We start from the raw sequence: 25995 nt of genomic DNA, 5'->3' as shown, positions 1-25995 counted from the left end.
CAGTAATGAAAAGCTTAAACGCAGAGAAAAGCTACAGCTCTCCTTATCGCATACCTCAAATGATGAGCGCATTAACCTCTTGAATGTACATAACAACTTTCTCCCAAGCAGCTCAAAGAACTTTCGTTTATGTTGAGTGGGATCCTCACTGCTTGAGCTGTTTCCTAGAACTAAGTTAAACATTGGGAAGTTGCATTAACCATTTCAGGAAGCCCTTTAAGGTCACTTGGGTACCGTTTAAAAAATTAGTGTTCCAGTGGGCTAACTTAATTTCAGGAAATAACTTAACCCGAGGAAACTGACTCCTAGTCTGTTTTATCCCCACCACAATAAAATTTAAATTCCTGACCTATGCACCAAAGATTCTAAAAGGGTCCTCTTGCCTTTGTTAATTCCAAAATAAACAGGCCGGTTATTTCAGGCCTGTTATCCTGAAATAAAAGACGGGAAGACAGGAGAAACTAAGACCTAGACTGTTCAAGATTTTATATTGTCAACTCACGTTTCTTCAGTGCAGTCTCATACTACATGCCATGCATGCCTTGTGTAGGAGCTGTGTGCATAATAAAAGCCAAAACTCTGAACTATATCCTTTTGCTTTTGAGTGTGAGGCTGTTACTCAGAATTACTCAAAGTTTTGCAGAATTTTATGCTGCGATGATTCAATGAAACCATCCATTCCTCCTTCACAATGTGTCAGTGTCATATATACATATAAATTCCAATTTTCTCTGAGCTAAGCAAAGTGTACTACAAGGAGTTGTTACATTTTGAAAAAAAATAGATACTTTTTGGATCAAAGAGAGTGAGTTAGCCTGTCCAACACTGATACAGACAATAAAGGAAGTTTTTGGAATCATCTCTGGAGGATATAAACAAAGGACTGATATCTGCTTTCTGGAAATCCCCCAGCTGAAATCTTCCCTGGAGGCAGGTGGCTTGGATTAAATATGCCTTCTGCTCTAGGATTCAGCAAATCTATAATTACAAATGCAGTTTTGCTGACCCATCAAATAGAGACTCACTCCTTGTTGGCTGAAGTCTTTGGGTGGGTGTGTTTCCCGAATTTACATGTCATGAAACTTTATTTAAATGGAAATCCTGGTATTCCTGTTGGGTTTCAGGCCATTTGGAGATTATTTCAAAAATTCCACATATATATAAAATGCTTAGCCTTTGTAAAAGTAGGCTTCTTTTTCTTCAGTAGTAAGGTAGACCTTAATTTGCAAACCTATATTTGGAAGATTATAATTCTTCCCCAATGAGAGTAGATTACAAACAGTATTGTGGAATTTTTACCTGAAAGCTTTTGGCAAATAACAGACTATTGAATGTATTTCATTTCAGACTTGTCTCTCTTGTCTTCTAGAGTTCCGATTACATTGATGCATATTTATCCTTACAAAATCCATTCCTTAAAAACTCGCTAGAGCTTCTTGACAAAGACCAAAGGTTAGGACCCGACCTGGGTCCAGGGATTGGCAAACTGTCGCCCACAGGCCGAATCCAGCCTCCTGCCTTTTTTGTAAAGAAAAGGTTTATTGAAACACAGCCGTGCTTACTTGATCATGTATTGTCTATGGATGCTCTTGCACTACAACAGCAGATTCGAGTGGTTGCAATACGAGACCATATGGCCTGCAAAGCCTAAAATATTTAAAATCTGGGCCTCTAGATAAAAAGTTGCAGACCTCTGCTTTAGTCTACGGACCCCCTAGATACATGTAATATAGTATAATATAATGTAAATAGTGTTTATATATATAATATAGTATAGTATATTATATAATATAAATAGTTTTGTTTTTCTAGTCCCCTGAAATTAATTAATAGAATGTGAAAATAAGTGAATTACTATTGATAGCAGTTTTATTTCTGCATTCCAGAAATATAACAATGACTGGTGGATAGGAAGGCTGGTGAAAGAGGGTTGTGAGATTGGCTTCATCCCAAGTCCACTTAGATTGGAGAACATACGGATTCAGCAAGAACAAAAAAGAGGACGTTTTCACGGAGGGTAAGGCTCCTTCCTTTCTATAAACTTTTTTTTGAGGGGGAGGAAAATTATGTGATATTTTCAAGTTTGCTTGTTAGGTTAAAAATGTATGCTTTCAAAGTGAAAGATACTTTTCTGTGTGCGAGGTGTTTCTGAAATTGACACATAGGGGTTTCAGATAGCTCACTCTCCCCATTGTGTGCTGAAGCCTGACACCACTGGAATCAACATGAATTCCACAGTGGAGACGGTTTTCCGTGGCCTCAGCAAACCCCCCTTGGAACCTAAGATTTCCCTCCACAAGGGTCATAAAGGGCATCATTTCTCGGTACAGTGAGTAGGAGCCTGACTTAACCTGGCATCATGGCTCTTCATGGTTAACTTGCAGAGACTCTCTCTCAAGTAGGTACGGAATGCGATGGTACAGGTGGTACCATCCCTTACTAGTAGCACCTTCTCCACCCAGAAGCTTCTTGTCGCTTCTGTCATCACTTGGTAATGGAGTGAAGGCTCTGTCTAGCTTTGGATGCATCAACCTCTAGTGAACTAATGAAGTGGTCACAAAGATCTCAGGCTGCAGATATTACAGGTCCTAGGAATACAAGCAAAGCCTGAGAGAAGAGAAATCAGATCATACTGAGCCTGCGTGTATTGAGAGGCTACCTTGAAGCATTGATTTGATGTGTGTTACCATGTTTTGAAAGTTCTAAAATAAAGGCAGTTCCTTCTCTTGACTCTCAACCTCCTTTTTCTGTTGGATCCCTTTCTGTTTCAAAAATTCCGCTGTTCTTTTTGTTTTTTCTGGTAAGGAAGATTGGCAACAGATGATAGTAGGACCAATCTTCCTCTTTTTTGCTTGAGGAAGATTGTCCCTGAGCTAAAATCTGTGCCCATCTTCCTCTACTTTGTAGATGAGGTGCTGCCACAGCATGGCTTGATGAGCAGTGTGTAGGTCTGCGCCTGGGATCCAAACCCGCGAACCCTGGGCTACCAAAGCAGAGTGCGTGAACTTAACCACTACGCCACTGGGCCAGTCCCAAAAACTCCTCTGTTCTTTAGGAGCCCTTTTGCCTTTGTCATAATGGGAACTTCTTAAACAGTAATAGGAGACTACAAAAGTACAGTTAGCCCCACTCTTAATTATCAATCTTTTTTAGTATATAACATGCCTATAATACCATTAATTCTTATTCCTTCTCGTTCTCTTGTCTCTAGACTTTTTGTCTCACTTGCTGTTCCTTAAACATGTCAGGAACATGTGTCCCTTCCTCAGGGCCTTTGCATTTGCTGGAACTCTTCACATTTCCACCAGATCACTCTTTCCTCTGCTTCAGATGTTTGTTAAATATCACCTTCTCAGTGACCCCCTTTCCTGCACCATATTTAAAATTGCACCCACTTTCCTTCCTTCTTTCCTATCTTGCTCCCCACTTAGTTTTCTCTGTTGCACTTACTACTATTAGAAATACTACAGATTTACCTATTCATCTGTTTGATACTGCTATCTCCCACTGGACTCTGTCTCTGTAAGGGAAAGGATTTTGTCTTTTTTGTCCCCCACTGTTATATTCCTAGTTTCTAGAACAATGGATACTCAATAAATATTTTTTGAATGAAGTAATAAATGAATTACTATCATCATTTCCAAAGCTGTTATTTTACTGTTATTGTTATTATTCCATAACCTTATTATATACTTTTGAACTAAATGCTTACTTTGTGGCAAGTGCAAGAGTAAAACCAAGAGCTCACAGACCTGATCTTATATTATCTTTATACCCCCTGTGAAGTGTGGCTATAGATAGGGAAACTAAAGCTCAAATGTGATATGACATGCATGTACCAGGGTATGGTATGATATGATGCACACATGATATGATGTGCCAGGGTCCCACAACTAGTAAGCAGAAAAGCTAGGATGAGAAATCAGATTGTTCTACTGCTAGGACCATACCAAAAGGGAGGGACACTGGAGAAGTAGGCAGGTGGGGTCCCCAGGGCCTCTGTGGGCTCCCAGGAAGATTCCAAAGCCACATGAGGAAACCAGTGGAATAATCTTCCATTCTGGATGACAAATAATATTATTTGTGACCAAATCTTTACTATCTGTTCTTTTTTTTTTTTAATTTTTATTTATTTATTTTTCCACCAAAGCCCTAGTAGATAGTTGTATGTCATAGCTGCACATCCTTCTAGTTGCTGTATGTGGGACGCGGCCTCAGCATGGCCAGAGAAGCGGTGCGTGCCCGGGATCTGAACCTGGGCCGCCAGTAACGGAGTGCGCGCTCTTAACCGCTAAGCCACGGGGCTGGCCTCATTACTATCTGTTCTTAATTCTGACCCCCACATAATCGCTTTTAAGAAGAAATGCTTCTTCCAGGTGTTACTGCTTGTTCTGAGCTGTGTTTGCCATCTGACTGGTGCATTGGTGGCTGGTGTTAGTTAAGCGTGTAGTTCACAAGAATATTGCTGTCAATGATTCTCTTGCCTAGTTTCTTCATTGAGTAACTAGGAGAGAGACTTTTACAAAGCATTTCCATGTCCCCAATTAGTTCCCCCATTTTCTCTGAGAAATGAAGTCTAAGAAAACATTTGGACAGATTCTTGAAGTTCTTCTCTATAGCAGGATTTGGTGTGTTTTGAATTATTTAGTAGGATTAAGACCAAAGAAAGCTTTGTACACTCAAGTTCTATCTTCAAGGAATCTAGGGAATGAATCTTAAGTTCCTTTTTGCATATCCTAGGAAATCCAGTGGAAATTCTTCTTCAAGTCTTGGAGAAATGGTATCAGGGACATTTCGAGCAACACCCACATCAACAGGTGAGGGTTTTAGTTAAACTCTTTTTGATGGATTGTATTCCTTCCTTAATATTTGAACATACATACAAATATTTTTACTAGTTGGGAAACAATTTAAAGGGTTAATTTAAGGATTCTTCTACAAAGTATTTCATTGCTCATTTGCTTTCTACAGTAATTTGATTTGATTTAAAGGGTACTTGTGATGCTAAAAATTCCAATTATTATAATCTAATTTTGAAAAATCTTATTTACCCCCCAGAAGCAGTAACTGTCCATTGTGTTAACCAATCTGAAGCAAGTTCATTATTTTACCTAAGAACCCAACAAACTTTAAGAGGATGAGGGCCAATTAAAAAGAAAAAAACTTATAGACTCTCAAGAAAATGTTCTGTTCTAGTCTCCATGGGAAACTTTAGGATATGTTGGTACAGCTTGGGCTGTGGAGATTGGGAGGGTTGAAGTAGAAAATGAGGTTGGGCCCAGATGACCTCATTTCTATTCAGACAGCAGACAGCTGAGCCCTGGAATTAATGGTAATGAAGGGACAGTGGTGGCCCAATTGGGAGTATTGTGCATTTGGGAATTATGGAGGTATTCAAGCAGGAATTTCTCTTCCAACACCCTCCCTGACTCCTATAGGCTAATTTCATTCTGGCCCAGAATTGATGCTGTCTTAGGGCATCCAGTATTACCAATTCAGAAGGGCAGGTCCATGGTCTATCCTGGCCTACCATAACTGCAGGAAACTGGATTGGTTCTGGAGAAGTTCTGAGTCTCTGGGTCCTTGTTCATGTGAAATCCTTCCTGATCTCTGGGGATCTGAACCAAACTAGGTCTCTGAGTTACCCTCAAATGGACCGGACTTGCTTGGATGGCCACAAAACCACTTTAATCAGATATTGAGTATATTTTGCCTCATTGTCATTTGTTTGACATTTAGATCATTGCAGCTTTTCATGATTACAAACAAGAAAGAATAGGAACAAGTGGTTATAAACTTATTGGAAATTAAGAACAACATATTGAGAAAGATTTGTCAATATCCTGGAAAGTAGGCAAAAAGACTTAAGAACACATAAAAGACTGCAAAATTTTCTCATGGTTCACCAAAATTATAAATCCAAAAATAACTAGTGATTGAGGTGATCATTTTTACCCAGATTGTTAGTCTAAGTTTCTTTTTATCAAATTTTGTTTGTCCAAGTTGTTCTCAGCCACACTGTATGCTGTGTCCAGCAGGGGAACAACCTTTGGCCCATGGCTGGCCTGGAACTTCCAATGTGGTTATGAAGTCCACCCTCCCCACCCAACATGAAATCAGAATATAAGGTCATTTGTACAGGGAAGAAGTTGTCTGTTTTTTTTATTTGTCTTTAAAATTGCCCTGTCTGGAATAAAATAATAGAGTAGTGCTCTGCAGAGTGGGTAATAGTGAAATGATGAGAATTACAGGGACAGATTGGTCCATTCTTCCATCTTTTAAAATCATGTACTATCATTTACAGAGATTACATATTTTGATATGGCTCTCATTGTTGTCTTTTAGCAAAACAGAAGCAAAAAGTGGTAAGTTGTGTTTCCTTTTTAAATCTACTGTTAAGGTTCTTATCCATACGTGCCTGCAATGCTCCATTTCAGTGAAAAATGGCTATAAAATAAGGGATGAGCCTCCTCGGTGGGGACCTGTGGTAATCATTTCTCGTTTCACCTGAGAATTATGAATATTGTGGCTGTTGAGCAGGTCTGCTTATCCTCACCTTGTCACGCATGTTGAATCATCTTTTTCAGACGGAGCACATTCCTCCTTATGATGTTGTGCCGTCCATGCGTCCGGTGGTATTAGTGGGGCCGTCACTGAAGGGTTATGAGGTACAAATATCAGTCTGTTACGCTTCAGTTCTTGATCAAGAACCCAGGAGAGAGCCATTTGGAGCTTGCTCCTCCAGGGTCTGCTTACATATAGGTACCAGTGAAAGCTGACTCTCAGCGCGTGAAGGCGGGTGGTGCAGTGTGGGGCTTATGTGACCCTTTGCTCTTTCTTCCCTCTCTGGCACATTTCTCATCTTTTATGTATTACATTGTTTAGAAATAGCTCCCTCAAAACATTTATAATGGTAAGTTCTGGTCAAAGGTTTGCTCTGCATTAGATTCAAAGAAAAGGACTTTGTCTCAACCATTCCCGTTATTATTAGAAATAATAAAGTATAAACAGCAGAAGGGAACGTATAAGCAATCTGCCAGCAAACCTAAACTCTCAAACCATCAACAAATCTCACCTTGCTGGGTGCTCAAGACAATGGCAAATTCCACCAAATATTTCTCTGCTTACTTATTGTAAAGGACATAGAGAAGGAAAAAAAAAACTCCACTAAAAATATTAGTGAACTTCTTCAGAGATTAAGTAAACAATACCATGTAAGCAGGAAAAGAGTAAAGACTTAGATGTAGTACATTTCAGAGTTGCCATTTTGACTTTGTGCCAATATAGATAAGCATAGTGGGATGGGACATTAAAATCGCAAGGTGGGCAGCCTCCATGGCACCATTCCCACTGAGTGAGGACAATGTCTGGCACAGTTTGGCACTCAGTACACTTTTGTTGAATGAATGAATGAATCCCTTTGAGGCAGATCTAAGAATCCCATTTCCTTTCCTCCCCCCTCAGTGGGGAATGTCTGAGGAATGAGCAGGAGAGTGGTCTACAGAAATCTAGAACTGGGCATGAAGAATCTCCACCAATATGCACAGACTAGCAGGATGGCTGAGCCCAGAGTTGGCCTCAGGGCCTCTAGCTGCTCCTCACTGGAGGCAAGCACCGCTCAGATGTGCCAAGGACAGGCAGCACCTGTGCACAAAGATAGCCTATTTTGGTCTCCTGGCGGCAGTTCTATCCCCTAATAAGAGAAGAGGATTTGCCTTGGGTCTAGTGAACATTGCTGATTTATTCCTCAATGCCCTGAAGGAGAACCAAGGGGGGAAATTTAGTAACTGCAGGTGGTTAAGCATGAAAACCACCTTCCATGGTAACCTGCCCCTCGGAGACCACTGGCTGTGATAAGCTCAGTCATTGTGCCCTTCCCCTCCACCTCTCCCTTTTGACTTCTCTCTCTCTCTCTCTCTCTCTCTGTGTTTGCCTCATTCTTTTTTTCTCACCTCTGCAAAGGTAACAGACATGATGCAGAAAGCCCTCTTTGATTTCCTGAAGCACAGGTTTGATGGGAGGTGAGACATACAGATGTTTTTGTATTTTTATTTTCCTTTAACCGGACATGTATGATAAATTGATTTGTGGATCTATGTTTCCAGCAATTGCAGAAGTTCTCTAATTAAAAGTAAACTCAGTATTCAAGGAAGTGTACAATGAAAGAGCTCTGCAAATATAGCATTGAATCCCCAGGGGAAAAAGGACCTTGAGAAGAAAAAGAATCCATTTGTTTTATTTAAATATATGTGTTTGTCTTTATTTTCTCACTTGTTAGTGGGTTCATACCAACTTGTTTTTATGAAAAATGTTGATTAAAATATAGACTATTTCTGATAAATATGGTGGTTGGCTGGTCAAGTTGAGTAATATCACTTGGGAATATCACATTGTATGTGCACGTGTGTGTGTGTGTGTGTGTGTGTGTGTGTGTGTGTGTCATATGAAGGTATGAATATAAAGGATTGAATTTCCTCAAAAGAAGAGTGCTGCAAGAAATATTTTCATCATAAGCCTCCCAAAGTGACTATTTTGTAGGGAATAGTACTTCTTTGGGTGTTTAGTTCTGCGTTGTCTTATTAGAAATTACCACGTTATTTTATTAGTCTGTTTTGTATGTATCCTACTATACCCCATTATCCATATGGCCAAGTCTTTAGCCATCATATAATTTTATCACTTACCTTTTATGAAAAATGTCTAGAAATAGTTTCTGTGTTTTGCAGAGAAATGGTAAAAAGTCCATATTGACTCAATACTAGTTACTAAGCTCTTTCACAATGCAGAATGTGCTCCATGTAAAAATAATCCCATGCAAATACCTGAAGACTTACTAGAAATGAAGAAAATTTAAATAATGTGTACTGAGAAATATGGGTAAATGCATCTAACTGACCAAATATTTAAGTGTTTTAAAAATATCTTCAAATAGATTTTAATAAATAGAGTATTTTAGGAAAAAAAGCAAACATGATAATGTTTCAAGTATAAATTGTATATGTTTGTCAAAAGAAAAGCCTTCTCGATAACTTTGTTAAAAATATTCATTAGTTACTGGTACTATATAAAAAAATAAACTGAGATTTTAGTTCCAATCATTAAGATTTGAATTCAAGAAATCAGAATGCCTCAGTGCCATTATGTGAACTGCTAAATACATTAGTATAGGCCAGGCTGCCTTAATAAATAGACCTCAAAATGTGTAATGATTCAAACACAGTAGAAGCTTATTGTTGCTCATTTAACAATCTGAGGCAAGTGTTCCTCAGCTGGGAGTGGGGGTACAGTGGGGAGAGAGGAGGATTGGGCAGAAAGTTTTTCCTACCCATCATCTGGTGCCCTTGGCCTGAGGTGGTCTCTTCAGTCAGCTGGTAGGGAGAGGAGCATGCTGGCTTGGAAGTGACACACATCGGTTCTCCCATTTCATTGATTAGAACTTGCGCGTGTGGCGATGCCTAATTGCAAAGGAGGCTGGGAAATACAGTCTAGCTGCGTGCCCAGGAGGAAGAGGAAATAGACTTTGTGGAACCAATAACAGTCTCTGCCACATTCATCTAGTGGGCGCAGAGGGCTTAATAAGAAAGCCATGGGGGCCTGCCCCGTGGCTTAGCGGTTGAGTGCACGCGCTCCGCTGCTGGCAGCCCGGGTTCGGATCCCGGGTGCGCACCGACGCACTGCTTCTCCGGCCATGCTGAGGCCGTGTCCCACATACAGCAGCTGGAAGGATGTGCAGCTGTGACATACAACTGTCTACTGGGGCTTTGGGGGGAAAATAAATAAATAAATCTTAAAAAAAAAGAAAGCCATAGGTTTATCCTAGTCCCTCTTTTTTTTTAAGACAATAGGTAGAAAATGAGTAGTTTCAAAGAAACAAGTGAAAAGCACTGAATACGAGTTGGAAGGAAATGTGCAAGTTCTTTTTTTTTTAATTTTTTGTTTATTGCGGTAACATTGGTTTATAACATTGTAAAAATTTCAGGTGTACATCATTGTACTTCTATTTCTGCATGGACTACCTGTGAAACTTCTAGAAGAAAACATAGGCAGTACGCTCTTCGACATCGGTCTTAGCAACATCTTTTCAAACACCACATCTGACCGGGCAAGAGAAACAATAGAAAAAATAAACAAATGGGACTACATCAAACTAAAAAGCTTCTGCACAGCAAAGGAAACCATCAACAAAACGAAAAGACAACCTAACAATTGTGCAAGTTCTTTTATTCTAATCTCTCTTCTTCAACAACCACAAGCAGATAGATGACCTGCTTGTGTTTGAAAACTTCTGGCTATTGGGAATTTACTTCCTAAAAAAGCATTACCAAGAAACAGCTGAACTCTGACTTGAACTTAGTAGTATTGGTCTTGGTCCTGGCCTCTGATGGCACAGGCTCTCCGTGGGTTGGAGGAAGCTAACATTCACGGCTCAGTCTTCTGTGTTCTTGGTCACACATGCACACTTCCTTCAGCTGTGCTTGGAGTCACGTGGTTTTAACCTGTGTTGCCTTTACCTAAGGGATTTTTGAGCAGTGCCTCATCCTGTGGCCCCATAACAGCCCTTCAGCTGAGCAAATCCCATCCCATAACTCAACCTAGGTTTGTGTTAGATTGTTTCGGTCTCCACATAACATCCTTATAAACAACAGTGCTATTAAAGACTGGAAAGGTAGGACCTATGGAAAAGAAGAAAGGAATGATTATAATTTAGCTAAGAGAAAGTGAGTGATTTAATTACTGCTTTCACGAATGAAGAATCTGAGGTTCTTCTTCAATCCTCAGGCCCAGAAAGAAGAAATGCATTTAACTCTAACATTAGAGATTTATCTTAAATCAAGTAGAGTTGTCTGCATCAAGCGCTTACACACACTACTGAAGATGGTTTTAGTAGAAATAGAGTTAAAATTTTAATGCCAGTTGTTCCATGGGTTCTGATGGCACAGCAGAGGATCTAGAGATGTGAGGAAGAACACAGCAGCAGCAAAAGGAATGTCTGGAGCAGGAGACTCAGCCACGGAGAGATCTGATATACAGCAGAGCTGAAGAAAGCTAGATATTAAAGGTGGGAGTAGGAGAGTGGGAGAGTATCTTTCAAATAATAAGAGGCCAGTGCAGCAGAAAAAACAGTAATGAATTCATTGGTTGAGTATTATGTGGAGACTTTCATAAGGAAGAAGAAATTTGCTTGTAGCTTCACATTGACTCTGACATGTCTGCTGTGTGGTGAATATCCTTACATTTTGAGCCATGACAATCTGCTGTGTTATGTTTTACCAATTAATAAAAGGAAAGAAAACAACAAATAGTCTTTAATTGAAACCAGCCAAGAGAACAATTACACAGAAGGCTTTAGCACAGCAATACAGCATAAACAATATGTTCTAATGGAAACCTACTCACTGTTTCATTGGCTGTGAATGCAGTAGATTAGACAAAATAGTCAGGAGAAAGTCTTATTTTTCAGGAGCAGATATGGGATCTATTGGCTAAGAGGCTTTCTTCTTTAATACTGCTTTTCAGATGTTGGTTAAAAAGTAATTCAACGAATGGGATTGAAGTCCAACAGTTGGACTATTACAGAATCATATACTTGCTTTTTTATGCTACCTTAGAAATGATTTGAGTCAGTCTAGAGCTACTTATTATGCAATTTTATTGCTATAACTGCTATTGTAGGGCCTAACTGTAATACATGTAAGAAAAATGAAAAGCACAATACTAAATAGTTCCTGAGGGACCTCTGTACACATGGATATCCACATGTAGTGACAGTTCCAGTGCACAGCTCATAAAGTAAGTGACCCTAACAACCTGCCCCAATGGCACCAGCCTGGCGAGGACACAGTGAGTGCACAATGGCATGGAGCTTTTCTCTCTTCATTTCACACCACAGACATTCATGGGGGATCAGCCTTTCGGATGAGGTTTGTTCAGCTGGTTGGATCTACCATTCACAGGCTGAACAGCAAGCAGTCTAACCAAGGGCAATTTGTTGACCTATGCTAATCATTTCAAATCCCAACAAAGTTGTTACTTTAGGCTTTTTGACAGCTGGATCAGATCAGCTCTATGGCAGTTATTAGACACTTTATAACTGATGTGATCATGGCTGGAAATCTTCAATGAACATCACGTAACCTATATAGATAGAATCTGAAGCTAAAGGAATCTATTAGCCAAGGAACACTTAAAGGAAAAAAAGAGTTTGAGAAAGAATTTGAAGACAAGAGGCTGAGAATACAACTTAGGGAGACTCAGAGAGGTAGTATGTATTTATAAAAGGAAATGGGAACAATTGATGCTATCACAAAGCAGCCAGCCATGGAAGAATGAAAACAACTTATAATTGCAGTCAACAAATGGAAAAGAACAACACAATGCCTTCCATTTCATAATCAATGTCATTCTCATCATCTTCTCCTATTCTCTATTCAAATGCAGATTCGTCAGTAGACACTCAAACACTAGAGATAATTAATTGGACACTTTAATGCCAAACACGAGTATTTAAATTAGCAGGTTTTGATTACGACATGTCTGACCTGATCCTCCCACTCTCAAAGTATATATGAATTCCACAGGTTCTGGGAGATGGGAGAGTTCATGTAGACTGCTAACTTTTGAGGATAGGAAGTAAAGAAACTGTCTCCTTCAAGTCTTCAAATCTCCAATAATTGTGTGTCTTGTATATATTATATGTATGCCTGTCAACATAGGACACTATGAATAATTATTTAAGAAAGGATTTTTATATATTATCTTGTATGCTCCTAATGAAAATCCTGGGAAATAGTTTGGCAAAGCTCTATCGCCATTTTATTGGTTAAGATTCTGAGGCTCAAAAGATGGCATGACTCATCCATGGTCACACAACCAGCAAGAGAAAGATCCAGGAAGAATACTCAGGTCTACCTATGCCTTCCATCTCTATTCCCTTGACAGTGCACTATTCTGTTCTTTGGAACACTTTTCTCTATGAATACTAGGAGTTTTTAAAAAATTAATATACTAACAGGGCTGCATATTAGATGTAGCAAGGATAGCGTGTGGAAGGATCTTATAGCTGTTCCATTACCAATATGGAAATACTAAGTATTTTTGAATGAATGTGTTGTAACCAAAAGTAATATCTTTCCATAGAAAATCACAGAACACTTATAGCTAATAATATACTCATAAACTAATACTCATAGCTCAGGATGGATTGCAGCAATTATAATAAATTCTAAAACAGAAATAAGCAACTAGTTGAGGTTCAGATTTACTAGATTTAGAGAATGATTTTTCCTAGTTTTCAGTGACATTTGCAGTCTGCTGGGGAAATGAACTTCCATTCGCCTTTTATCTACTGGTCAGTAACTACTGACACTATGTCACAGAAAGGTTTCTGAGAAAACATTTTAGAGACATATATCAAACAAGATGCATGGAAGTACTGAAAACCACTAGAGGGTATGAGTGTAACAAGAAAAAAAGTAGAAAGGATATCACTTTAAGTAAAAAAAAAAAAAAGTATATAAACTAGATAGCATTCAATGGTGAAGGTAATTACATTGCTGGGTAGTCTTTTGCAAAAAAAGAAGTTTGGATTTGGTGTCTGATTTTGATAATGCTAAGCATCTTTGCATTGAAAATAGAAACTCCTGCTCTGTCTTGTTGAAAGGTTCTAGGCTGTGTCTGTCTTCTCCTGAGCTCTTTCATTTTTGTATATTTTTTATTAAGAAATAACTTGTATGGGGGCTGGCCCCGGGGCGTAGCGGTTAAGCGTGCGCGCTCCACTGCTGGCTGCCCGGGTTCGGATCCCGGGCGCGCACCGATGCACTGCTTGTCAGGCCATGATGTGGCAGCGTCCCACATAAAGTGGAGGAAGATAGGCACGGATGTTAGCCAGGGCCAGTCTTCCTTGGCAAAAAGAGGAGGATTGGCATGGATGTTAGCTCAGGGCTGATCTTCCTCACAAAAAAAAAAAAATAACTTGTATTAACAAATTAAGATGTATTTTATTGACAAATAAAACAAGAAAAAGAACCCTTTATCGTCCACATCTTTTCCTGTTTTTAGAATGTGTAAAGCAGTTTTTCTGTTTCTATGTGTTGTTATTGTTTTGTTTTTGTTTTGTAAAACTTTGGATGTGTTTGAAAATGGCTTTGTAAAAGTACGTTTATAACCTGGAAAAAATGAGTGTGCATCTATTGATAATCTCTTCAAATTTTAAGACCCAAGAGTCGCTATTTGGCTTATATGGAACTAGAAAATTTGATTTTCACTTAAGCAGAATAGAATTTTGGGGCCCTCCAAAAGTCATTATTCTGAAAAGTTGAATTCTGTTCCTAAACCAACCCACTTGTGTCCAGTCATATATTTGAATTGCTCTGGAACTTGACTGTATGTTTCTATCCAGCAACTCCATTCTTAAAGCAACAAACAAACAAGAAACCCGGAAGTACAAAAGTCAACAAGCAAACCCCACTCTGTAAAAAGAAGGGCTGTAGGACTGCCTATGAGATTTCATGCCTCCATTTGCAGCAGCCAGCTGAGTAATGGAGACTCAGATGTGGGGTTCACCACACTTGAACCTGATTTAAATCCTGACCTTGCCTCAGTGCATGGCTAAGATCCACTGACTGTGCATCTGTGCTGAATGATTCCGCTGGCATCTAGAGATTTGGGGTTCCTGGAGAAGAAAACTGAAGTGGGAAGAGAATTATGAGTGCCATGACTAAGTACTGCCTGGTGCTGAGGGCCTGGGTTTTAGACCTTTTTAGCCTCTAACTAACCGTGTGGAACTTCCTCTCTAGAGGCACCTCAGTTTTTTTCTTGGTAAAATGAAGAAGTTGTACTTGACCAGTATTTTCTAATGTCTTTTAGCAGTTGAACAACTTTTTACAATGAAATCATATTTAAAGCCCTAATGTAGAAAACAGAAATGCAGAGGTGTTTGCCTGGCATCGCGGGTGGGAAAGCTGGAGCCCCGCCAACTCAGCCTCCTTTAGTGTTCTCAGTGGCCCCGGAGGTATTTCACAAAACTCTTGGTTTCTGCAGAAGACAATTTGAAGATGCCTCAAATAATTTATTAGGGCCTAAAAATGCTAAAATATTTAAAAGTTTAAAACTTCCTGACCATCTACAGCTTATAAATATAATACAATGATACAAGTGAGGAGTACTTTGCTTTAAAATGGCACCAGAACTTTTGTACAGCCTGTTGCTTTAAAGAAGCAATTTCCAACCATTTGTGAAATAGAATATTTTAAATTCTCCCCAAAGCTTCAGGTCACTCCAGCCAGGTGAAGGGTCTCCTGAGAGTGCTGACAGTGTTGTTCCAAAACAGGTGTGACATGGCAGATGACTCAATAATTGTTAATAACTCCACCTCTTCCCTGCTCTAACCCCCAAAGGAGTTTGAAAATGGTGGGGACTGGGTGCACTGAGTGTAAAAGGGAAGGGGCCCTACTCTCCTTGTCTCCTTTCTGGAACTCTGCCAGGCTCTGAAGATAAGAATGGAGAAAAGTCCATGGTGGCAGTAACTGCTTAGAGAGACATTCTTTGCATTCTACAGGTAGATAATAATCTGAAGTTGAGCAATCCCAGTTTAAAATAAAGAATTTTATGGGCCAGCCCCATGGCATAGCGGTTAAGTGCGTGTGCTCCACTGCTGGTGGCCTGGGTTCAGATCCTGGGTGCACACTGATGTACCGCTTGTCACACCATGCTGTGGCAGTGTCCCATATAAAGTGGAGGAAGATGGGCACGGATGTTAGCCCAGGGCCAGTCTTCCTCAGGAAAAAAAAAGAGGAGGCTTGGCATGGATGTTAGCTCAGGGCTGATCTTCCTCACACAAAAAAAGAATTTTAAAATTGTAAATTTTAGAGATTCTCATTGGACGAATCATATACAAATAGACCCCTCTGTCCATTCATTTGCATTGTCTTTGCTTTATTCTTCTCTTGTATGACTGCAGAATACTTTCTGACTTATCAAAATCCTGGCACAATCCTCACATTGCCCTCAACTGTAGTGTCATAGGACTGCCCACCATATACATTGAAAGTCATATGCAAATATGCTGAAGAATCTTGTGCCTGCGAAAAGAAATCATATTTTTCATATTCTTAGAAATGAAACATTCCTTTGGGCCTGTGGAGAAATGCTGCAATGTATCGTGAATTAACTGTTGGGCACCAGGAATACAACCTAGCTACCAACTGGTTGGTGGTCTTTGATGATCAAAATGGAGAGTATTTCCCCTTTTGACCAGCAGCATTGATGTGCCAGGGCAGAGCATTTGTAGTTCCTGAAGGTCTTGATCAAGAGCAAATCAACTGTGAATTGTGGGGAAATTGTATTGCTGCTTCCTAGAAAGAGCATGGATTATTCATATGTTTTGAGTCTCTCCTAGTATGGTGTGCATTATAAAGAGAATTCGACAAGGCAGACAATAGTGGAGGAAGAGCTGCATTTTTACTGGAGTAGTTTTTTGTTAAGTAGCCAAAACCTTCCTCCATTCTGCTCTGCTTGTGTTTTAATTCTAGCCAAAACCTGTTTAAAATACTTGTGGCCAATGTTTATTATACTGTGGTTGCACTGTAGTTTGTAAAGTGGTTATTAAGTACTGTGGTTATAAATCACTTGGAGAGCCCCATAACATTTTTACTGGCTTGTTCTGTTCTGTGTTCCTATTCATAGGATATCAATAACGAGAGTGACAGCTGACATTTCTCTTGCTAAGAGGTCTGTCCTAAATAATCCGAGCAAGAGAGCAATAATTGAACGTTCGAACACTCGGTCCAGCTTAGGTAAGATGTTCAAATGTGATACTTCTTCAAGCTGCGCTTTTGGACCGGGATGACACATGTTGCGTTTATGAACGTCTTTTCCAATTTGCTCCCCCTTCTGAATAGGGATGTGCTGATTAACTGAAGAGAATACTAGCCATGGAAAAGAAGGGAGCAGAGTCCTGTAGCAGCCAGAGCCGCCTCTCTCTCAGCTCTAGTCAGTTAGCTAATTAGTAGTCTGGTGGGAAGAATCCTCAATGTGCTCTCCTGTTCTGCCTAACCACGTGAAACCACTCATCTCCACTTTGCCCAAGCTTCTCAATGAGGCTAATGATATCTGTCACACCTGAGTCACAGCTGACATGAAAGGAAATGAGATGTTCAGCTTCCTCAGATCCTTAGAAGAAAGCTAGATAATGGTGTTTTTAATGTTGCTTCTGCTGCTAGCTGGTGGTACCCAGCATAGTCACATCTTTAAGTGGAAATAGCAACCACCATTAATAACATGCAGGGAGTTTAAGCATGTCTTTCCTGGAGTACCAGTCTGATCTTAAAATTCACCAAGATGGAAAAGAAAAAAACACTATGTGTGATTAGTTCCATCAAGCCGTATGTAAGCAGGACTGTGGAGGATGAAATCATCGTCCACAGAAGCAAGTCTGTGGTGCTGGGGAATCACAACATTCATCTCAAAAGCCTGTTTGTGGTCTCCATGATTGCCAAGGGTGCTGGAGTCCACTCATAACTTTCTAGGAGTCTCTTTTGCATTCACATTCTGAGGACAACTTGTTTTACTTCCCTCTTCCTTATGGACAGATTAGGCAAGATAGGGCTCTTCAATGCCACTACATTTGTTTAATATACTGAAATGAGGTCTATAGATGATAGAAAACTAAAAAAAATTAGGGTTTCCAAGATAGATTGCATGCCCAAACATCCCATCAAGAATCTGTTGAAAGCTGTACCCTTGATCCTGAACCAAGAATTGTGCAGGTTGGAAAGAGGCCACGAAGTATCATCTCTGTATTCCTGGCACGGGATTGGCACATGGTAATAGCTCAATAAATATTTGCTGGATGGTTGCTTTGTTAAAGAATGCTGAGCATACCAAATGGAACAGTTGTCAACACTTGTGAGGGCAAGATTCCAGACGTCAGCGGTTCCTTCTTTAGTCCTGTATTTAGACCCTTCCACATACAGAGTGAAACACTTTTAAAGGCACAGTATTTTGATCTTAAGGAGGTAACAATGGCAGAGTTGGTGATAGTGAATCAGATTAGGTAACTGACTAAAGTCAAATGTCACGGGTGACAAGGATGCCAAATTAGATTGAAGATTTCTCAACAAGCATTTGTTCTCTGCTCTCCTGTCTTCCACCCTCCTTCTCACTCCTCAGAATGCCTTTGGCTATTAACCACTCCTTCCTCTGATGTATAAGGAAAGGCTAAAGGACACTTAAAAGATAAGCTAGCTTGCCTAATTCCAGTCGTCTGCTCCAGCCAAAGGTTTCATGGATATTCTTTGAAGTCATTCTGTAAAATCTAGCCACCTGTTGTCAGTCAATGGGGTGGGTAGGGTGGGGTTAATGTAAATATTGAGGAAGAAACAAGGTAGATGTCAGTTCACTGGCTTTCCCCATTACTCTGTAAATTCATGTACCCACAACTACTGGAGTTACTTCAATGGCAATCTATTATAATAGCCATTATGTGAGCCACTTATGTCCATTTGCCTGCCTTTTGTAGATCCTTCATCAAATGTTTATTAAACACTTGTTACGTGCCGTGCATCATGCCAGACTTAGGAAGTACAAACACAACTATGACAAAGTATCTTACCCATGGGCAAACAGCAAGAAAGGACAGATGGTTAAAATACTGTGTGATAATGGAATTAGCGGCAAAGTACTAGGGGTGTAAAGAAAGAAGGGTAGGGAGTAAGAGGTATCTGAGAAGACTTCTCAAAAGTTATGTTTGAGCTGGTTCTTCAAGGCAGACAAGAATGTACAAAGGCCTTGGTATATAAAAGAATATTGTATTGTTGAGAAACAGGTAGTTTGTGCATAGCATGCTTAGAAAAAGGGAGTGGGGGGCATGGTTTGAGGGCAACAGGAGAAGAGACTGAAAAAGTAGATTGAGGCCAGTGTGTTAGGGTTCTAGTATGCCTTGCTAAAGAGACCTCCAAAATAGATTCCATGAAATGTTAATTTTAAAAGTTACTAATAGTTGTTACATCCAAATTGTTTTCCATGGTCAAATAAATTTGTAAATTATGGATTAAATAATCCATAATTGGTAGGCTTATCCACTGCAAGACTTCTTAGAGCCCGTAAGATACAAAGGGTAATGCACGTTTGAAATTCCAAGAGAAACCATTATAGTATGCAGTATTTCCCTTGCAGAAAACCCCCTTCTTCCCATAGGATATCTTATGGGATTAGTCTTCCAGGGTACACACTTTGGGAAATGTTGCTTTGAGCCCTAGGGAGCCATTGAAATAGTTTAAGCATTTAGGTGTAAGAAAGTTCATAGGTGACAGAGATGCTGGAGAGAGGTGAGTTTGGATCAGTTGTGGTCAAGTTATAGAAGTGTTCATTGAGGTCCCTGCAGTATCATAGTCCATGACTTCTCAGAGCTCCATTTGTCTGGAATAAGATCATGACTAAACCTCCATTAGAACCCTTGTGAGAATCAGCCTGGGTAGTCAGGATTGTTGGGTTTGGTTAAAGTTTTTCCTTAAGAAAATGAGCTATGTAGATAAATATGCCTTTCTCTTCCTCACACATATAATTTATTTATGGCATTCTGTATACAAATTATTCAGATATTGGACCCACTCCAGTATTTGGTCTGGTCCTCTGCAGCCTCCTGGTTTGCTCTGCCTGAGCACCTCTCTGCTCATGCCAGAGTTCCCATTGCCCAAGAGTTTTGTGTTGGTTAAGCAGTAGGTGTGCCTGCTCTGTGAGCCTGTCAGAAGCCACTTACCTCATTGCTGGTGCAGACTAAATAAGGCTCAGGTATTTCTGAGTTATTTACGCAGAGACTCAGAATGCCTCGAGAGGTCTTTGTACCAGGGCAGTCCAGTTTGCGTCACTGCCTTTTTGCTAGTTCAGAAAATATTGTATTCAGAGTTGAAGCTTAAAGCAGTATAGACTTATTCTAGTATAGTGCTGGCCAGGAGTTCCCTTAAAACAGTGGTAATTTAATAAAAACAACAAATGGAGAACATACCCCAACAGTCTGAAGCTGAAATTTACTATAATAAAAATATTCTTTATTTTCCAGACTTTTCTCATAAGAAAAATCTTTTTTGTAACTGTTTCTGACATGCAAGAAAAAAGGGACAGGTATATTATCATTGACAAACAAATGTAGAATGTAATTTTAGACGAATTTTGCAAATAAGCCTAGTTGTCCAACTTCTTTACATTGACATCTTGAAAGCTAGTCACCTAGTCACTTTAAAGCAACATGAAATCTTTCAGCCCATTGGTACTGGATAATATGAAAAATGATAGATATGTTGACTATTTAACTTCACACTTCTAATACAGATCATGCATTAAACATCAGTGATTTTGTGAGAAATAAGAATTATGCTCTTGGGGGCCGGCCCGGTGGCGCAAGCGGTTAAGTGCGCGCGCTCCGCTGCGGCGGCCCGGGGTTCGCTGGTTCGGATCCTGGGCGCGCACCGACGCACTGCTTGGCAAGCCATGCTGTGGCGGCGTCCCATATAAAGTGGAGGAAGATGGGCACGGATGTTAGCCCAGGGCCGTCTTCCTCAGCAAAAAAAAAGAGGAGGACTGGCGGATGTTAGCACAGGGCTGATCTCCTCACAAAAAAAAAAAAAAAAAAAAAAAAAAAAAAAAAAAAGAATTATGCTCTTATGCAACGCCCAGGAAAACAGTCACATGATAGTCTTGAGCATTCATGATCCCACAAACCCTGTTAATATGTTTGGTTAAAGGGAGAACTTTTTGGTGGGTGACATGAACTTGAATTTATACTGGATAAGCAAAACGAGTCATTGAATTCTGGTACAAACCCTTTCCAATGAGAATATTTAGAGTAACATCACCTTTTTCCTAGGCCATCTTTGAAACAATTTAAATCAGGTAGCTTTGTCAGTTCTGTGTAACTTGGTCAAGATTACAACATTGTTAGGTCACACCTATAGCCAAAAATAAGTGAAATGCAAAACAAGATCATCTCTCTGAAAATTAAATGGTCTAATTCAGACTTTGGACGTGACCCAATAAATCAGGTGATATACAAGCTGTATATAAAGAAGTTTTTTATACTTCAGTTATAAATAATCTATTTTGCTTTAAAAAATAGCTGGATTGCTTCAGGCATTGAAAATAACTAGATTTTTCATTTGAACAGATTTGGGTCACTTGGCCATTACAGCCAGCCAAATAGATTTGCATCTAAATGCTTTGCAGCATTTTAATATAATTGGTCTTGGTTTTTTTTTTTAATGCTGAAGATACTTATGCCTTAGAACAAGTCCACTGGGCTCAATACTTGAATTAAAATTTAGCAATATGCTAGTTGTAAGAGTAGACCCAGAATATTTAACCAGGGATACAAATAATTGCATGTCAGTCAAAACAGATGAGTTGTGGGAATTTTTTTAAACGTATCCATAAAATATTAACATATAAGTTGTTGGTTGGTGGAAATATTTCAGTGTGATTTGCTTTCCATGTGATGTTGCTCTGCACGTGTGTTTCAGTTGTTTCCTCAAAGGTAGTTTCAGCTTCTATAGTTAAAATTTCTTCAGAACAAAGCCATGATGAAAAACGACATAGCTATAAAAATAGATAAATATTAGGATTAGTGTAAGAAGCAAATCAAGAGAGCCGTCTCGGTTTTTTCCACCAACTCTTTGGTTTTATGCAAAACTCAACCCATCTCTCTCAACCGCTCTCTCTTTAGAAAAGATCTGAAGTTAGATAGGACTATGAAAAGTCAAAATGTTCTGTTTTGCAGTGTAGAAAAACATCTGAAAGGGGTACTATTTTTTAACTATAAGAACTAATTAATAAAAATAACCATGACCTGTTATTTATTACTTCTCCTTTTAGCGGAAGTACAAAGTGAAATTGAAAGAATCTTTGAGTTGGCAAGATCTTTGCAGCTGGTTGTTCTTGATGCAGACACCATCAATCACCCAGCACAACTTATAAAGACTTCCTTAGCTCCAATTATTGTTCATGTAAAAGTCTCATCTCCAAAGGTAATTAGCTCATTTCTGTCTTAAGGATTAGAAGCTCATTTTTAAAAAAATATTCTTTGCTCTGTGTGTTTTTGTTAGTGGCCAAGGAGAATATCTTGTTGAGACCTTTTAACGAGCACAGTTTTTAATTCCTACAGTTGGTACAGGTTCTAGAAATTCTGAGATAGCAAATAAAGAATAGCCCATTCCTTCAAGAAGTTATTGTGGTTCCCCAACCAGGCAGTTATGAAGAATATAATAGAAACAAAAAATTAAGAAAGGTGAGGAAAAGTAAAGTCTGGCTTTTCAGAGACTTTAGGTTCTATCTTGGTCAGTTTCTTGGGTAATATTGATTCTTGTATCACCTATATTCTCTCCCCGGTTGAGAGAGTACAAAGTTCAAGGAAGGTATCTATATTTATCACATATAAAGTCAAACACCGCTGTATACAATCTCTTATGGAAACATTACAGACTCTCACATTTGTGCTTAGGTTGGATTCTTTCAGGGATAGTTATTCCATGATTAAGCACAATGGTATATTTGCCATGTATCTTCATGCCACCAGAGGAGATTAAAAATAAAAATGAGACAGCCTCAAATTGGTGTCTTTTGATTTAGGTGTTCTTTCCTTTTTATTTATTTATTTATTTATTTTTTTGTGAGGAAGATCAGCCCTGAGCTAAAATCCATCGCCAATCCTCCTCTTTTTGCTGAGGAAGACTGGCCCTGGGCTAACATCGGCGCTCATCTTCCTCTACTTTATATGGGACTCTGCCACGGCATGGCTTTCACAAGCGGTGCGTCGGTGTGTGCCTAGGATCTGAACCTGCAAACCCCGGGCCACCGCACTGAGCGCACACACTTAACCGCTACGCCACCAGGCAGGCCCCATGTTCTTTCCTTTTTAAAAAGAGGTGATGTTCTAAAAAGTTAATATGAAATAGATAGCCTTGGGAGGTATGACCTTAATAATCGGTTTCTTTTCCGTGCCTGCAAGAGCCTATTTTAGTGGACTTAAATGCCACTTCAACTTCCAACCAGAACCGTAGTTTGCTCTCACAGGTGGAGAATGTCTAAAGAAGCTATGCCCTTCCTAACCCTTCTGACGTCCTCAGATCTTCCATCTCTTCAGGCACTGGGTCTGTGCGGGGTGAGCTTAGGAATCCTTACCAAACCAGAACCTTTTGGGAATCATTATAATGGACTGAGATTGCCTGACTGCCTGGAGGGCCCTTTGACTGAGAGCTGAAGGGGATTCAAACACCCTTCACTGCAGTGGAGTAGATTTCAGTTCCTCCCACCCCCTGGCCTAGTCACCATGAGGTCCATAAGTGCAGGAATGGGAACTCTTGTGGACATATGTGCTGAGGTATCATAGAGCCTCACAGACTAGTACTGTTTTAGGGGGAGGGCCCTGTTTCAGCTTAAAAAGATTTAAGGGAGAGGGGAGTATATGGTAAAATGCAGTTACAGCAGTGCACAAGAGACATAAATGTATCACTGGTTTATAGGTAGCAATATACCAGTGCAAATGTTTTTCCTAGGTTTCTATCATTAAATTGTCTTATTAATGTAAAATTAAACTGGAATGCCTCAATAATTATCTGTGACAAAAAGGACCAAATATATGACTGATATTTATCTGACATTGAGATAGTCAACCAAAATATTACTCATCTGAATTTGGACAAAAATGACCTGGTACAGATCAGTTCCTCCACTTTTGCAGGGCTCTCTTTGAAGTCTCTGTGTAAAATCTAGGGCAGAAACCTAAGATCCCACCAAGACCTTACATAGAGCAAGAATAGGATGAACATATCAAATCCACTATAACTGAAAGCCAGTGTAAGTGGATGATGTCATGTTATATATATGATTTGTCATGTTGTGTGTCCTCTCTATTAATACTCAGGGCTAAACAGACTATTAAAAAAAGCCTTGTTTATTTGGTTTTCTTTCAACTCATTGACAGTATCTCAGATTCACGTCTTCTTCTATCAGGTTTTACAGCGGTTGATTAAATCCAGAGGGAAGTCCCAAAGTAAACACTTAAACGTTCAACTGGTGGCAGCTGATAAACTTGCACAATGCCCCCCAGTAAGTACAATCATTTTTTGACTTAATCATTCCTGACTAGTTAGGAGAGAATGGTGTTTTCTTTTTTTTTTTTCATATTAGCATTGTCATTTTTTATTCTAGAATGATGATGATGATGGTATGTTGTCATGAACCCAAGGGATTTCTTGGCACAAACTGCTGCTGTCATGTTGGCTATCCTTGGGCATCCAGAACTGGGTGGTTCTGCCATGTCATAAGAAATGAACTTAGTGTTCAGTGTTCGATGTCCTTACTGCTATCTTGACTGCCTTGCAAACTACTTAATCCAGTCATGTGGACACTTTTATGAAAGGAAAAGAACAAATAAAACATACTCATTTGACTTTCACTCTCTGCCAGAAAGTTCCGGTAGGCATAAAAGATTATGACATTGAAGGTTGAGAATTTATTGAAACTAGAAGAGCCCTGTGCTTACAGCAGATGAAGAGGTCAGGGTTAAGTAAGATGAAAAACCATATTATAGCAACTTTTCTCCCAGTGCTGTTGCCAGAGAACAGCTGCTGAGTTGGAAGCCAAGCAAATGGCAAGGGGGGAGTGGGAGGGGGGTGACCACTATCACGTGGCTCACCAGTGGCCTTTCAGTGTCTACACCTGCTCCGCCGACTTACTATTTCTGTGCCTGTGTTTCTCTAAAGGAAATAACTGTCTTTCCTACTGGTTTGATTTACTAGATTTTTTATATACCTGTGTAAGGATCATTGATGCTCTGTGGAAGCATAAAATCCAATTCAGATGTTTAGAGAGGCAACACAGCATAGCTGTTAAAAGTATAGACTCTGGAGCCAGACTGCCCGGGTTCAGATCCACACTAATCCACACTAGGGATTACATCCCTAGTTATGTAATCTTGAGCAAGTACTTACCTCATTGGGTTGGTGTAAAGATTCGATGAGTGAATATGTGGTAAAACTCTTAGAACAATGCCTGGCACATAATAAACACCATCTAATTGTTTCTGTTATAATTACTGATGTAGTTGTACTGTGCCATGCCTAACCTGTGAGGCTCTATAAGGATCTGTGCCTGTCTGGGTCACTGTTGTATCTCAAGTTCCTATCATAGTAGGCCCACAATAAATATTTATTGACTGACTGAATGAATGAAAGGATGTACAGGCAATAAGAGTAAATAATGCATCCTTTTATTAGATGCTTACTATGGGCCGGACACTGAGCTAGATGCTTTTCATAGATTATCTCTAATCCTCACAGTTACCTAGTAAGGTGGGCAGTATTATCTCCATTATATAGTTGAGGCAACTGAAGACAGAGAGGTTAAATGGTTTCCCTAAGGTCATAGAGCAAATGAGGATTAGATTTAGATCTATCTGGCTCCAAAGCCAATTTCCTCCCTTCACAACCCCACCCACCTATTCACACACACACACACTTGGTTACCTGCCTATAGATAATCTGGATAGCTTGGAGTCTGGAGTACTATGTTAAGAAGTCTGACTTCACATTGCCTGCTAATGAAGTCCATTTTCACAATGGAATGCATGATTAAAACACTGAGCGAATGTAGAAGAATGTATTACACAGCCTGTCTCTATAATGCTTCCCAGTTGAAGGAAGCTAATCTTTATTGAGCAGCTACCAAAAGCCAGGAACTATGCTATTGTTTCCAATTTTTAGAACAGTCTTATAAGGATAGTTATAGCAGTTTGGGTCTTCTGGGAAGCAGATACCTGAATGCAATTAGACGTGCAGTTTTATTGGAGAAAATGCCTGTGAGGGATAAAAGGGAAAAGGGACAGAACAGACGGGGAGAGCCCTCAGACCTGATGGAGTTTGGATCCCATGAAAGGAAAGGGGGGTGGAAGGAGAAATGGGTAGGAAGAACCTCAGACTGTGATGTAGCCTTGAGAAAATCTCAGTCACG

At 39.7% G+C, this 25995-nt stretch overlaps 1 protein-coding gene across 2 annotated transcripts in view; it reads left to right on the top strand.

Annotated features, from left to right (window-relative positions):
- CACNB4 (calcium voltage-gated channel auxiliary subunit beta 4) overlaps positions 1-25995 on the top strand; it is a 252448-nt gene that overhangs the window by 210304 nt on the left and 16149 nt on the right. For both annotated transcript variants that reach the window (XM_058548979.1, XM_058548980.1), the window contains exons 5-12: positions 1887-2017; positions 4741-4817; positions 6346-6365; positions 6588-6668; positions 7963-8021; positions 16684-16793; positions 21862-22013; positions 23998-24093. In XM_058548979.1, the coding sequence (XP_058404962.1) occupies positions 1887-2017; positions 4741-4817; positions 6346-6365; positions 6588-6668; positions 7963-8021; positions 16684-16793; positions 21862-22013; positions 23998-24093 (726 nt within the window). The remainder of the gene's footprint in view (positions 1-1886; positions 2018-4740; positions 4818-6345; positions 6366-6587; positions 6669-7962; positions 8022-16683; positions 16794-21861; positions 22014-23997; positions 24094-25995) is intronic.

The sequence above is a fragment of the Diceros bicornis genome, chromosome 10 (genome assembly GCF_020826845.1).
Source record: "Diceros bicornis minor isolate mBicDic1 chromosome 10, mDicBic1.mat.cur, whole genome shotgun sequence".
Lineage (NCBI taxonomy): Eukaryota > Metazoa > Chordata > Mammalia > Perissodactyla > Rhinocerotidae > Diceros > Diceros bicornis.
Note: the sequence above shows the minus strand (reverse complement) of the source record. Positions and strands in the feature narration are given on the sequence as shown.